At 44.2% G+C, this 14,722-nt stretch overlaps 1 protein-coding gene across 2 annotated transcripts in view; it reads left to right on the top strand.

The window, feature by feature from the left end:
• LOC149350492 (uncharacterized) overlaps nucleotides 1–14,425 on the top strand; it is a 42,074-nt gene extending 27,649 nt beyond the window's left edge. For both annotated transcript variants that reach the window (XM_089579522.1, XM_089579521.1), the window contains exons 4-5: nucleotides 4,686–4,982; nucleotides 5,796–14,425. In XM_089579522.1, the coding sequence (XP_089435648.1) occupies nucleotides 4,686–4,982; nucleotides 5,796–6,416 (918 nt within the window). In that variant the 3' untranslated portion in view covers nucleotides 6,417–14,425. The remainder of the gene's footprint in view (nucleotides 1–4,685; nucleotides 4,983–5,795) is intronic.
• The last annotated feature ends 297 nt before the right edge of the window (nucleotides 14,426–14,722 follow it).

Raw genomic sequence — 14,722 nt, 5'->3', positions numbered from 1 at the left:
TGAATACAGTGCAATTTTTTTTTTTGACGAGCTTTTCAAGGTGACTGTCCAAGCAACTTTTGCCATCAGGCTTATGGGGGGACATGACTTCGAAATTTTTTATGCTGTCCTGAAGTTTCATTACTGAAATCGACCGGGAAGTACTATAAAAAAATTTTTTTGTGAACTGCAGTGGCTGTATAATGCGAGCAAACGCTCGGAACAGTGGGCGTTTTTTTTTTTTTTCTGTTACAGTTTTCTGCCTAGATATCACCTTGCGGAGCAGATATCTTCGCAACTGTGCTATCCATTTTTACCCTTTTCGTTGCACTCCTCGGACCACTGTGCAGGTCAAGACATTCTTTGTTTTTCAAATTTATGAATTTTAGAATTTTTGTATTAAATTTTCTTCTCACTCTAGATATGTCAGTGGGCACTGCATCACAAAAATTCAAAACCAAAATTTGTGCTTTACGAAAGAAAAATTGGTTGGTTTATTGGTTTATTGGGGTTTAACGTCCCAAAGCGACTGAGGCTATGAGAGACGCCGTAGTGAAGGGCTCCGGAAATTTCGACCACCTGGGGTTCTTTAACGTGCACTGAGATCGCACAGCACACGGGCCTCTAGAATTTCGCCTTCAAGAAATTCAGCCGCCGCGGCCAGGATCGAACCCGCGCCTTTCGGGCCAGCAGCCAAGCGCCATAACCACTCAGCCACCGCAGCGGGGTACGAAAGAAAAATTATAAGAATATCTTGACCTGTAGCATGCCAGTAGGTATACAGTGAAAATTGAACCAGCTTTCTGCCACATTTTCTTAACTCTGCAGTCTTTTCACAAAATTGAGAAGAAAAATATATTAGACAACAATTAGGTATAATGGTGAAACTTTTGTAAGAGTAGTCATATAATTATTTTTAATCAAAAATTTTCATGCAATACATCAAAAAACGAAAAAAAGTTTACTAAAAGCTGCGTCCCTCCTTAAGAGGTACTAAGAGAAGCCAGCTTTTTATTGTCTTTGGGGCAAAGAGTGCGGTGTGCAAGTGTGGAAAAGTAAAGGTTGCTGTGGATATGAAAAGGAGGCAGTGGGGGCCGTTGAGAAAGAGGAGGCATTCGAAGAGTTGATAGGAGTAGGGAAAGCAGAGGAGGGCAAACAGGCACAGGACTGGGGAGCGCGAAACACCGAGTAGCGGCAGCATGCCATTGACAGCGGCTGGTGCTGCGTTGGAGGCCATGTGCATTAAAGTATCAGAGGCTTGGCTTGGCTCGATTGTGGTGCATGTGTCTAAAGCATTGCTTCTGAAATGACGTCCACATATCCGGGGCTTCAGTATTTTAGCGTGCCATCTGCGTTTTTTGGGGGCCCATGGTGATGGTTGAACTGAAAAGTTTGTTGTGTTATGATCGTAATAATAATTATTTTAAATTCTCCTGAGTTGTCAACCCCCCCCCCCCTCTGCATTATATTCGTACAAATGAGGCAAAATAGTAATTTTTTCCATCGTACTGTCATTCCTACTGATGTATGTAACACTAAGAGCATCAGAAAGAGAATGCGTCCACTAATACACATTTCTACAAAAAAAAAAATGCTTCAATCTGCGATTTTTCGTGGAATCATGGGAAACTAGAGGCCTTAGCTATAGCCAATGCTATAGTCAGATACAACTTAAGTCTGCAGTGGAGCTCTGCCCACATTCAGTACCGGTGCATTGAGCATCTGCCTCACATGCGGGAGGCGCAGGGTTCGATCCCCAGTGCCGCCGGGGACCCACCGGAGATAAATGGATACAAGCTTCCCCTGGCCTGGGGCTTGGCTTAATCAGGGTGAAATGCTTGGGAAATGGGTCTTTGACCCCACCTTGAGTAGAAGAAAGCACCTTGTGCCATTGGCGCTCTTTGGCCGCAGATGCCCTTGCACCATAAAAATTCACTATCATCATTCAGGACTGGTGCACAAAATTCCTTCGCGACAAAAAAAAAAAAGTAGTCTATTGTTGAAACTTTTCTTGTTACCTAAATAAGAAGCTAATCGGCGAGGAAAATTATAAGCTCTAGAATTTTGATGCTTGGCTTGTTTAATGTAGTCAGACATTAAAAAGCTGATTTTGTTTGCTGTTGTGATTGGCAGCGGAGTGACACAGGATGCTATGGACTGTGGCCCAGTGTTACCATCGGCTGCTTTTTAGAGTTAAGAGTTATATCCTACTGTGGGTGAAGTAGTTGCTGTCTCCTCTGAAGAGAGTTAGTATTGCATTCGTTCACTAGGTTGTAGAAAGGTCCAGAGAATGATTTAAGGATCCAGTTTCATTTCACTTGCTGCTACTTTACTACCTTTACTACCAGCTGTAAGTGCAATGAAATACTGTGCGCATTTTGCACTTCTGTCTTGGCAGTGTGACCATCAATGCCACAGTCAAGCAGTGCCACAAAATGCATTAGAGTTAAACATACGTTCCTTATGGTGAGAACATCATGCATAAGTATTGCAGATGCTATTTTGCGTTGAATGGCATGACCATTCAACGTAAAATGGAATGGTTGAATGGTACTCGAAGCTGCACACGGGCTCTTAAGGGCACCGTTGTGGAGGCCTCCGGATTAATTTGTAACAGCGTGCATGGCCAGTGCCGGCTGCATGTCAAAGAGGATAAAGTAGCACCAGTACAAGGGCTTTAGAGCGCTGTGGACCTATGCATCAGCCGTAGCCTGCCGCTGCTGCTCTACTGATCGCCACATTGAAAAGACTTCAATAAATGTAATCATGGTTGTGTACTAGGCGGCCTCCATATTCTGGTGACCCATCAAGCCGTGCGTTCTTCCCACCAACGTTCCAGGATGGCAGACTGGCCAAGACCAACTTTCGACCCGCTGCTTCCGGCGTTCCGACCCAAAAGGCTTTGGTGTGTGATTTGCCTAGCTCGTGGCTGCACTCTACCCGAGTGGCAACACCTCTTCTCTTGCCTGTCCTTCTTTGCTGATCCACGTGCCCTGCTTTAGATTGCAGGCCATACGACAAGCTGCGAGCGGCCGTCCTAGTGGACTTCAACGCCACCTACCATCCACTGCCACTTTACAAGTGGCACACCCAGTATTGCCAGCGCCAGCCTCGTTCTCGTCCCCGCCTTCTTTCTTGGGACAAAGCATGGCCCAGCAGCCTCTGGCCGCCTCCCTGCCACTCCTTCGCAGCGTCTTCGGTCGGCCGTCTGATCTCAAGGCTCGCCAGGTAGGCCTGAACACAACTTTGACTCAACTCCTGCTCAACCTCTGCGGACAGCAACATCTGTCTCCGTGAGTTTGGATGTCGCTGTCTCCCAGCCCACATCGCCACCTCTGCATCTCGGGGATATCTTATGGATTGAGTACACTTGCTCCTTCTCTGCTAGGCAATGGCATTCCACCACCTCTGGTCCCTTAATGTGCACTGACATCACACAGCACACAGACGTTGTTGCGTTTTGTCTCCATAGAAATGCTGCCTTCGCAGTCAGGATTCGGTTCCACATCCGCCGGCTTAGCAACGCCGTAGCCACTAAGCCACCGTGGCAGTTTATTTTACATTGTATAAGCAGCTGACAGCATACTGTGCGTTGGGTAAACAAATGGGAAGAAGCAAAGAGAAAAAAAGCAGGGCCACATTTGGAATGCACAATATCATTCAGTCGTGAATGCACTTGAGGCAGATATTTTGCATGCTGTCATTCTGATGGCTGTTGTGAAGGACAGTATCAGGGATGAAAGCAACTTATTGCCATTATTGCCATCATCATCCAAGTTGACTCCAGTGCATGACCTCGTATTTTTATTGTTTTGCACCATCATTTGCCAGTTTGTGGTTTTCAAGATCTCTGTCATAATTGGGACATACCCGTGGTTCTGTTTTTCTCGCTTTGGATTGCAGGCTGTCGAAATCTTGATGCTGATTTGTTTTTTGTGCACCTAAGTTTTTGTTTACTGGAGCTTTTTTTTTATTTTCTGTTCAGTTGCTTTTTCCTGGCAGGGAAAAGAGTTCAGTAGAGCTGATTTTAGGCAAGCTGTTGTCGCATCTTTTATGACAGTATACACAAACAAGAAGGAAGGCAAGGAGTGACTTTATGAAGCGACATTTCAAACTTAAAACCAAGAAAGAACATCACGGAGTGGTCTTTATAACTGTTCTTTTGTTTGACGGATCGCTCTTCAGCAGAGGGGAACATGTTACACAGAGGGTTGGTACTTAACCGTTGATAGTAGTGCTCTCTGCATTGTCTCTTCTGAAGTGCCCCTATGCCACTAGTGTTTTGTGGTGTTGTCTTCACTCTTTATAGGGTGTGCTGTTAAGAACTTTAGGAAAAGAGCAGCTCCTAGACTAGTCAAGATGTGGAATTAAAGGTGCTATCTACGTTTTAGTGTGAGGCCACCTCAGTGCACCTTTCAATGCTAGGTTGCACACCCAGTCTACAAGGAAAGGGCTTTTTTTTTCACACTACTTCTATTCTTATTCTGAAAGCTTTTGTGGTTTTCTGTCAAGTTGATGTAAAGCTTATTGCTACACTGTGGTATTGCATACTATGGTTTTTTGCATTGTAATGTTTCTGATGGTCTGCCTGACAGGATCCTTGCCCCATGAATGCCCTGTGCAAATTTTGCTGTACCGTATTTCTCCTGGTTTATGACTGCAAAAGCTGTGTTTTGATTTGGTTGCCTTTGATTTCTTCTTTTCAGGGCACCAAGACTATTCTCAAGCAGCTTGGCTATACACAGGAGACATCAAAGGGCTACATTTTTCCACTTCATTCCTTTGGACCGCCGCTCAATGTGATCAAGAGCCTCTCCTTGGAACTGGCCCTGGCTGCCGCAGAGCTGTCTGTTTTCTACAACAACCACCACCCTCACCCAGAGTACATACGGAATATCATGTGCCCTGGTGGCTCCCTTCTTCCCTCGGCTTCCAGCACTGAGCGCCGGGAGTTCAATGTCATGGACCTTCTGGCAGAAGTTGGGAACTCTGCAAACTTGAGGGTAAGCCATTTGCTGATTACCATGAATTCATCTGATGAATGAGCCCATGGCAAGGTAGTAGGTATGTGCCATTGTGTTGCAGAGTACATGTACAGAAATAGCCAGATGTAGATGTTTTGTGTTCCTGGCAGCCTAAAGTGATGGTTTCTGTTCTTGTTAAACTTGAGATGCTCCGAGTGTTTTGTGGGGAGTTAAGTGACTAAGGCTCCCTATGAGTGATGACTCCGCTCTCATTTGGCTGAGCGAGTCCTGTTAAAGTAGCGAAGTGTGGGTGGGTAGTGTGTGTTAAGCTGCTGTTACACTTCTGAGTTGCCAAACACCTGAGTACCTTTAAGATTCTGTGAATTAATTTCTTAGTTAGGTTCTGTTAGTTAGGTTCTGGTTTAAGAATTCATGCTTAGCTGCCCAGTGTGCGAGGTCTGTTTTGAAGGTGTCTGATTGGATTTATTATCCTCATAACCTGTGGCTCAGCATGCACCTCATTTGGTAGTCTCTGGGGAACTTTACTTTGCATGCGTGAACAGCATCCAAGGTTGGCTGTTTAAGCCAGAAGCAGAACTTGATGTGAATGCAGTGTTTAAGTAGCTCCACTACCTGAATTCAATGCTAGCACTTCACGCAACACCACTCAGTTACAAAGGTGAGGTTGAAGACTTGTTCATTCACAGTGGGGTGCCCTCCAGTGGACAGCCAAGTCAGGTACAGGCTGAACCATAGGTTTTGTGGACTTGGATTAGGCCATATTTCCTGGAAGACCTCGTGATGTCTTCGTCTTTAACTTTTGGATCTCTGCTTTGCTTGTGTTACCTGCAGGACCTGACACAGGCGCCCATACCAGCACAAAACCTAATGAGCCCGTCGCCACACAAAGGCCGTGGTCGCCCTCCTGCTGTAACAAGGGCCTCAGAAGTCGTGGCCAACTGTGCTGCAGCGTGCAACTGTCATGCCTACTATGACAACTACACTGCTCAGCAGCAGCAGCAGTTGCCAGCACACCAGCAGCCACTACACCTGCAGACACCCAGCCATCTCCAGCCAGCGCACCAGCAGCAGCAGGAGCTGCAGCGACACCAGCAAGAGATTCAGCGGCACCAGCAAGAAATGCAGCAACAGGAAATGCAACAGCAACAACAGCAGCAGCAACAGCAGCAGCAGCAGGAACAACAACAGCAACAGGCAGACCAGCAGGCCCAGCCGCAGCAACAGCAGCAGCAGCAGCAGCAGCAACAACAACAACAGCAGCAGCAGCAGCAGCAGCAGCAGCAGCAACAGCAGCAGCAACAGCAGCAGCAACCGCAGCAGCAGCAGCCACAACAGCAGCCACAGCAACAGCCACCGCCCCAGCAGCCTCAGCAAGATATTCAGCAACAGCAGCAGCAACAGCAGCCGCAGCAGCCACCACCACCGCCACCACCACGAGAGTCCCAGCCGTGATGGGAACACATAGAGGGCGCCATTGCTTTATGTCTCCCTCTTTTTATTTTCAAATTTACTGTTTCTAGCTGGGGGCAGGGTGTCTCGAATCAGTTAACGCCTTGAAAAGCATCTGGATGAAACCTTTACGCCATAGAAGAACACACTAGATGCTGAATGTTGCCTAGAGAGAGGCGGAGCATCGGGGACCTTGCCTTCATGCTTATGGAAGTCTGTGGGTTTCCAAACTGCCCTTTCTTTTCAGTTGCGGGTTGTTTGCCCTTTTTTTTCTTACCCTCTTTGGAAGTTTGGTTTTTCTTCTTTCTTCTGGTTAGTTTCGCTTGTCAGTAACAGTTAAGTTCATTAATTTCTTGCACCAAGATGGCTACAACGAATTTCTTTCCTTTCTTTGTTGGCGGTGTCTGTGGTAAGAAATATGCTTCTTCTATTTTTACTTCTTGAGGGTGCAGGTTCTCAATCATTTTCGGTGAGGTGGGGCTCCAGGTAACTTGCATTTTGTCAGTTTGAAATACTTTTAGGCCACCGAAAAACAAAGGTGACTTGTTTTATTCAATGTTGGTATGCCTTCTCAATCACAAGTTGAACAAGCTACTTAAGGCCACTTTTTCCGTTACTCTGCTGCTCTGTGGCAGCCTAGCATTAGTGGAAGTTATCTATCATGCACGTATCTGGCTTTGAGACAAGGATTGTATATAGCAGTGTAGTTGCTACTCTTAGCAATACTTAGCTGTGTCTTCTTCCTGTGGTGGCTTTGCTGTGTCTCCCTTTCTCTTTTTTTATAGTAAAGTAGGCAGTGATTTGGTATGCATGCTATTTGGTGTGTATGCCATCGTAAGGTAAAGAAAAATGTGCGAACTGTTGGGTATTTTAAGTGCGGGAAATTTCTTGTTAGGTGATATTGCAAAAACATTGCGATAAAAAAGTAAATGTGCTCTGTTTCAAGGGACCCTGAAACAATCTTTGTGGTCTTAATCTGGCAATTGTCTGTCAAGGAGCTTGTTGTGAGCATTGAAGTGAAGTTTGAGAGCTCTGCATGAGCCCTGTAATATGTAGGTCTTAAAATTACAGACCCAGTCGATGAGGGTCATGCCATTCCGCACATTTCAGCTGCCCCTACATATCGGATGCCATGCGGGTGGGATGTCATTTGTGTGAGCTGTGTTATTGGGCTTGCCCAAGTGACATCACCAGTATTTATTGCATAATTTTTCGAATGCATCTGAGTACTAAACCTCGCTTAGGGGTACTTTTTTGCTTAACATTAAAATTTATATAAAGGTATAAAAAAGTGCACATCTTCAATCCAATGCAGTGCTTCTGCCAAAAGGTGGAATTTGCTTGCAATACCATGCAGTACACGTCTGCAGTTAAAGGGGATTTTTTTCCCCGTAATGGGGAAAAAAATGGGGAAAAACCACCCTTGCAGCATTACTGGATGTGAAGCCTATTTAACTCCTTAGCCAGGTGAACTGCAGCTTTCTTCGTCAAGATGGAACATTGGGATCGCAGTAGAGCATTTATGATTGTATGGGTGGAAGCTAATCTTGGCACTAGTACTATGGCGTAACTGTGCAGGTTCTAGGTATGTGGTGAGGCACAAGTGACAGGTCTTGCCAGAATAAACGATGTCTTTGCTTGGTTTGGCTTGGACACTCCACTGGTCAGCTTCGTTACCAACTAGCCGGGAAAGCTCTCGTCCTCGCTTGGCTCTAAAGACTCGGGTCGTGGGATGATGCATTGCCATCAGGGTGTGTGTATAGAGGATGAAGACCACGTTGTGGGAGGGCAGCATTTAATTGTACGCGACTCTTGGCAGAGCGCACACAGGAGAAATTCTTGTGCGAAAATATTGCTTGAGTAGCATCCTTCATACCTAAATTATCCAGCCCAGTCCTACTAAACTGTTTCAGGATCCCTTGTGTCACTATAGCTTCATCGCAGCCATTGAGAAGCACTGATTGGATGAAAGCTTTGGTGACTTTTCCTTCTGAGCTGGTCAATGATGCGAACATTGTTTCAGCATAAATCAAAATAGTAGTTCCTAGAAAAAGATGTAAACCAATTATTTGGTTCTTGACTGCGTAGTGAATGTGAAAAAAAAAAAAATCTTCATAAAGTTTATGTCGTAATGGCTAGCTACTTGTTTCTTTAGCTTTTCGTTTATTTTTCTCCTTTTATTGCTACAACAGATGTTTCTTTAGACAGCATAACCTCTGTTCAGTTCTATCTTTCTGAAATATAGTGCTTATGTGTAAGCGTTCACGTTATGCTAATACAATGGTTGGTTCATGTCTGATTTTCTGTACTGAGTGTGCTGCTACTTGCCTTGTGGAAGTTAGTAGTGTCTGTCAAGGTTGTGTCATTCTTTTGGAATGCAAAAGATGTCATTTGCATTTTAAACATTTACTCAAGTTCAAACTGCAGCTACGCGTTTTGTGTTTTGTCTGAAGTATTATTTGGTATTGCTATGAAGCTAAGCTGGGTTGCAAATGTTTAGCTCCACAGTAAAGGTGTTTGCTGGCTGCTTTCATGCACTTGTGGGCAAAGAGTGGAATGGAAGCAGATCAGGTGAGTTACAGGCCAAAATGGAACAGAATTAGGGTGAGAGATAATGCTTATGGTGTATTCCACTTGGCGATTTGGGGCATTGCGCTGAACCTGCGAAGAAGCACAGTATTCATTGTGGCCCAATCAGATCTTGTGATCTGAATCCAAATTGTGCATTGAAACATTTTCTTTGGTTTCGCAGAGTAAGGAAACTTGCTCCAAATTGCCAATTGGAATATGCCATTAGATTCCTTGAATTATAGCCTTCTTACAAGCTTGAGGTGCCACATAAAGCTATTCTATGGTGAAAAGGAAGCTCAGCATGGCTAAGATGACTTTTTGCAACTAAAGTCATTTGCAGCAGTTTTGATTCCCATTTTGATGGTGTGGTTTGGGATAGAATCAAGGGCAATAGCTGTTCTCCCGAGGTTCATTTGGCACCGAGTGGGCCCTCCTGTTTTGCAGCTTACAAAAAAACCCACATTAATTGCAGTTATGTAAACCACGACATGCAAGCTAAATTTTATGCCTTCCTTTGTGACGGGCAGTTACTCTCTGTTTGTCCGTGAATTGGGTCGCGGTTGAAATTTAGTGCTTACAGTCTTTTTGTCTGCGACGTAAGGGTATGAAATCAAAAAGTATTGAATATGTGTTCTCCGTGTTTGTTCTGCTTGAAGCGCGTTGATTTCAGGAGTACATAAGTACAGAAATAATGCTGTGCTTCATATTGACTTGTGACAGTATGGGGCTCATTTTCTTGCTCTTTTCTCTTGTACCCAATGCTTGCTTCTGCCTCTGGCTGTCAATGCTTAAGTGTTATTCTTATGTGTCAAAATGTGTGTCGGGCTTTTTTGTATTGTGATGTCTTGGCGTGCTTGTTGTATACAACTTTAAAATATGCATTACATATTTCTTATTCAGCTTACTTGCATGTGCTCTCATGCTTGTACATTCCACCTGTGGACAATTTTGTTGTGTGTGCAGAGCAAATCTCACAAAAACTTATGGTCAATTTGTTCAAGTAGGTGCATAAAATTTTCTCACGAAGATATGTCTCTGTGCTGCAAATTGAAGCTGTGTAGAATGTAAAGGCTGTGGGAAATGCTTTTCTTCAGGCTGTGGTTGTCTGGCTAGTACACGAGATTTTACTTTACACTTGGTGGTATACCTATTTTTCAGTAGTTGTCATTGCCATTGTCTCAGTGTTTTGTGTGCTTAATCTGACCCTTAAATTTTACTGGTTGGGTAACTATTCTCTGTCTGCTGCTGTTATGAAACTGAATGTATCAGTCCTGCTGAGTTCACCTGTTGGTTAATTGGCAGCCTTAGTGGGTTTGTCTGGACCCTTTAATACTGCAGCAGAAGGGACACTACCATCTTGTATTGTTTTCTTGTCTCTTGACCTCTCTTGCTGTTGCCAATTTCCTGGACCTGAGGGTGTAATGAGGATAGTTAGCAGAGGCCGTCTCCCCCCACCACCACCACAATTTCCTAAATGTGGTGAACACATTCAAATGACACGGTTTCCACCTCATCTCATCATCTCCCAAAGGTCTGGACACAGCTTCCCCTCCCTGAAAAAAAATTTTCTTGCTATGCCACTGACTGGACCACCTTTTAAACTCTTTATTTCCATACCTACGGTACATTTAGTATAACGAACCTGAAAACAAAAATTTTGACGGAAGCCTTGATACACCACTTAATCACTTTGGGCTTGCTTGCAGCTTGATGATGGATGTGGAAGACTCCGTGTCAGTGTGTATCTGCATCCAATAAAGCTGTGAGCATGCATCCATTTTTTTCTTGCAGTTTTGCTAAAAAATTTAAAGCTGCAGATTTTTCCTATTGGATGGTGAAAATAGGCATTTGAGGGTAATTTAACGTTAACATTGATAGCTAACATTAGTGATAGAAGCAGCCTTTGTAACAGCCGTACTGAAAAGATATAGATGTTTTGCCTTGTGTTTGGTGTGTTTTACCAGATCTTGTATTTTCAGTGTGTTGTGGTGGAAGTATAGTGGCTGTCTGTTTTTAATGCTTGTGTTTTAGGGACGAAGTTTGCAAGTGTTTGAACTTTCAGTGATGAGCGAGTGCACTGGTGTGCTGATTTTAGGCAAGAAGGAAATATTTTTAGCTTTGTGTGTGTGCCAGTTTTGGCATTGATTTACTATGTTGGAACTCTCTCCACATTTTTTATGTTTATTCAGCTTTGTGCGGATCGTAGGCAATATCAGGGTCCTTTTATAGCTCCTTACCGTTCATAGAACTTCCCCAAAGCTTTATATAGGTGCAGAGCCAGCCACTGTAACAGATATCGCAGGTACAAAGAAGGCAGTGAGCCGCTGTGTGGTCAGCAGCCGTGTAGAGCCCTGTGTACGGCAAGTGTTTGGCCAGCCACCTCAAATGAACAAGAAAACCAGAAACATAAATATGCATGTTATCAATACCTGGACCATGAACGCCGATGACCGAGATGCGACACAGTCCCTTTATGCTTGCTGTGTGGTATGTTTATGTCTCAGCAAGTAGTTTTTGAGCAAATGCTTGCTGTGTTCATTCGTGATTGAAGCAGTAAATTTTTGCCCAAATTGCCACTGCCATGCTTGCGTTTGCAAAGCTGTTCATCAGGTATGGGTATGGCGATGGGGTCATTTTGGTAATTTTGTTTGCACATGTACAGAGGCATACAAAGTGGTAATGATGTTCTGTGGCGGTTGCTGTGGACGTGGAACCATGCCCCATACCTGTACTTCAAGGGTCTGTGCAATGGTTTTCAAACTGGCAATATAATGCATGCGTTGCATAAAGTAAAGGCTATTGAGTGCTCATGCCGCTTGCAGGTCAAATTTACAAATAATTTTGGAAAGGTCCCAATCCTGTGCCTCACAGGAACGTCCGGTGCCAGTCTCGGGCACATATTCTCCCTTTCAAGTTGTAAGGCACACGTGATGTCAGCAGTGAAGGGTTTTCATTGGCTACAACTCGGAGCACTGATGTTCGTTGACGAAGCGGGCAAAGGAGGCAGCATGCACATCTGGCCCTGCTCTTTTCCACTCTCCCCTCTATTGCTGTACTGAGATGAGGGAGTGAGTGGTAAAAAACTGTAAACAAGTGGTTGTTGGCTACTGAGCCGGAGGACCTGAGTTCAACCCCTGCTGCGGCGGCCTCATTTTGCTAGAGGTGACACATAAAAGGTGCCCGTGTGCTGTGCAACGTCAGTGCATGTAAAAGATTCGCCAGGTGGTCGAAATTATTCGAGAGCCCTCCACTACAGCACCTCTTCTTTCACTCCCTCCTTCATACCTTTTCTTGCGGCATGATTGAGGTGTCCACCGAGATGCGAGATAGTTACAGCACCCTTTCCATTCCTCTAAAACCAATTTAATCAAGTCGAGTTGGCCAGGTGATGCTTTCGAGGGTGGAGCAGGGTTCTGGCCTCTAATCTTGTTTTTTTTTTTCTGGCTCACTCTGGTGTATGAGTTGAGAGGAAAAAGGCCAAAGGCAGTTTTTAATGGCTGATATATCTGGTGCTACATAAGCTAGATAAAAAATTTTTGCAGGAAGATGATGGGCGATTTAATGCCTGTCGGCATTTCGGCTTTTGTTACCCTTGGCGAGAACCATTTTAGGGACCCTTTAGGGCTGCTTCAATTTGTGGCTGGCTCTCTCCTTATTAAAGGCTGTGAACACCATTTGGCATGGCACCACTGCATGGTCGCTGCAGACGGTGTATGAAGCTTTCATACCTATCTGAAAGGTATCAAAGGACCCTGGCATTGTCATTTTTTTCTCTGTGCTCATTAATTAAACTTTTTGGCTAGTTAACTTAGAAGCATTTATTTTTATTCTTGAGTCTGTATTGCTTTGTCCAAATACATACATTGTGCGGTGAAAAGTTCCAACTGAGGGAAGCATTAATACAGTGTTTTTTATTTTGCTGTTCTTGGATTGTGGCAGAGTGACACTGAGGTCGTTGTGTAGTATTGCCACAATCATAGTCGTATGTAGCATCAACCTTAGAAGCTTTGAATTTAGCCTGAAAATGGGTGTGAAGGTCGAGTGTGGTGAGGCTGTTTTGGGGGGGGGGGGGGTTATTGTTTGATGTAAGTTTCCTATGTACTTGTAATGCCTGCAGTGATGCAATTTCATGTGTGCGCTATATTCAGTGCGAAATTTAATGTGAACTTCGCTATTTCGCTCCGGTCTAGTATGAGGAGTGTTTCATATATTGCTTGTGCATGAGAGTGTGTGCACTTTTACTTTTATTTTTTATTTTTCATTATGCAGACTGACGTTTGGCCAATTTTTCTTCTTACATGGAAAGCAAAAGCAAAATTTTTTAGATAGTTGCAGTAATATATATTGCAGTCTGGTAAGGCTTTATGCGACTAATTTCTTCGCTGTTTATCTTGCCATAAAAATTGATCTGTGCTGCAGGTACAGATTATGTGGTACCTCTGTAGCTGTAAGCGAAAGTAAACAACTGATGTAGCTGTATTATTATTTTTATTTTTTTTCTTTTTCCATAAAAGGCCTGTTATTTGCTGTTGGGCACAATTCAGTAGTCCGCTTTTATTGCTTGCATTTAGCATGCTCCATTTCACACTTGGCGTGCAATGCTGCCAGAGCTAGCATGCCTATCGCTCTGGATACGTTTGTACCAAACAATAGCTCACCATCAGTGCAAAGTCGATAACAATAATGTAGGTTGAAGCAGGGGAGGAGGAGGAAGACTTTTATTTCTATTTACAGTGAAAGGTCGATGGGGTGAGCCGGAAGGGCCCGCCCCTTACAAACACTAGGAGGGATCCCTTGTCTGGGATCCCTGTAGCTTCCGCACCGGCCCGGGCTCTAGCTACCAATGCCTGTTGGGCTTCGAGTTCGGAGCAGCCGCACAGGCAGCTACAGGCCAAGTATCTTCTATTGCCAGTTGTAGTGTGTAGTATTTTACTTTATACCTTGCCATGCTTTAGTCCTACCCCTCACTGAGGCCTCGAGAAGTAGAAGTGACACACAGAGGAATAATATGCCTTTTCACACACACTACTTATGCAGCTTCCTCAGCATTGTTCACCAAGATTGAAATGGAGTGTAAATTGCTGCATGTGTCCCCATGTAGATTCTTGCAGGGTTTGACATTTGTAATGAATAGGTTTTATTTACAACATTCTACTTGTGCTGTATTTAACCTGTGCGAAACAGATGACAGTGACTGTGCATGGAACAAAAGGCTTTTGTCAGAGGGCCTTATAGTCATCTTTATACTCGCTGCATCATTGTTATTGAACTACATGTAAACCTATGCCACAAAGCGCGTGACATCTTATGTCCTCTTGTAGCTATTGAAGGGCTGATCGATTTGTAAATGAAAGCATATGTTGTGGCTTTTCAGAACAGCTTTACCTGTACTTTCTTAGCATTACTGTGTTGTACTCTAGGGGCAGATTTATAGGTGGCTCATGGAGAGGGTGGGTGGGTGGGTGGGGGGGGCAGATGGTTTGATTTAAACCTTGCATTCTTTGGACTTTTTTATTGAAAAAAATGTAGTTCAACATGTTTCCCTACGAAAAATTTCTCACATGGGGGAGGAGACAGTTCCTACTGTTAAATCCACCTCTGCTGTATTCTTCTGTTTCCTGCATAGTGTGCATTAATGTTGGGCACCTTGTGGGTGGTAAAGCCCTCTAGTCTGTTGAAAAAGACAGCTACTGTTCTTGCCTCTTAAATTTGGATCTTCCAGCTTAAAACCTGCATAT

This window comes from Amblyomma mixtum, chromosome 3, assembly GCF_055824585.1.
Source record: "Amblyomma mixtum isolate Tamu chromosome 3, ASM5582458v1, whole genome shotgun sequence".
NCBI classification, from domain to species: Eukaryota; Metazoa; Arthropoda; class Arachnida; order Ixodida; family Ixodidae; genus Amblyomma; species Amblyomma mixtum.
This window is presented reverse-complemented; position numbering and strand designations above follow the sequence as displayed.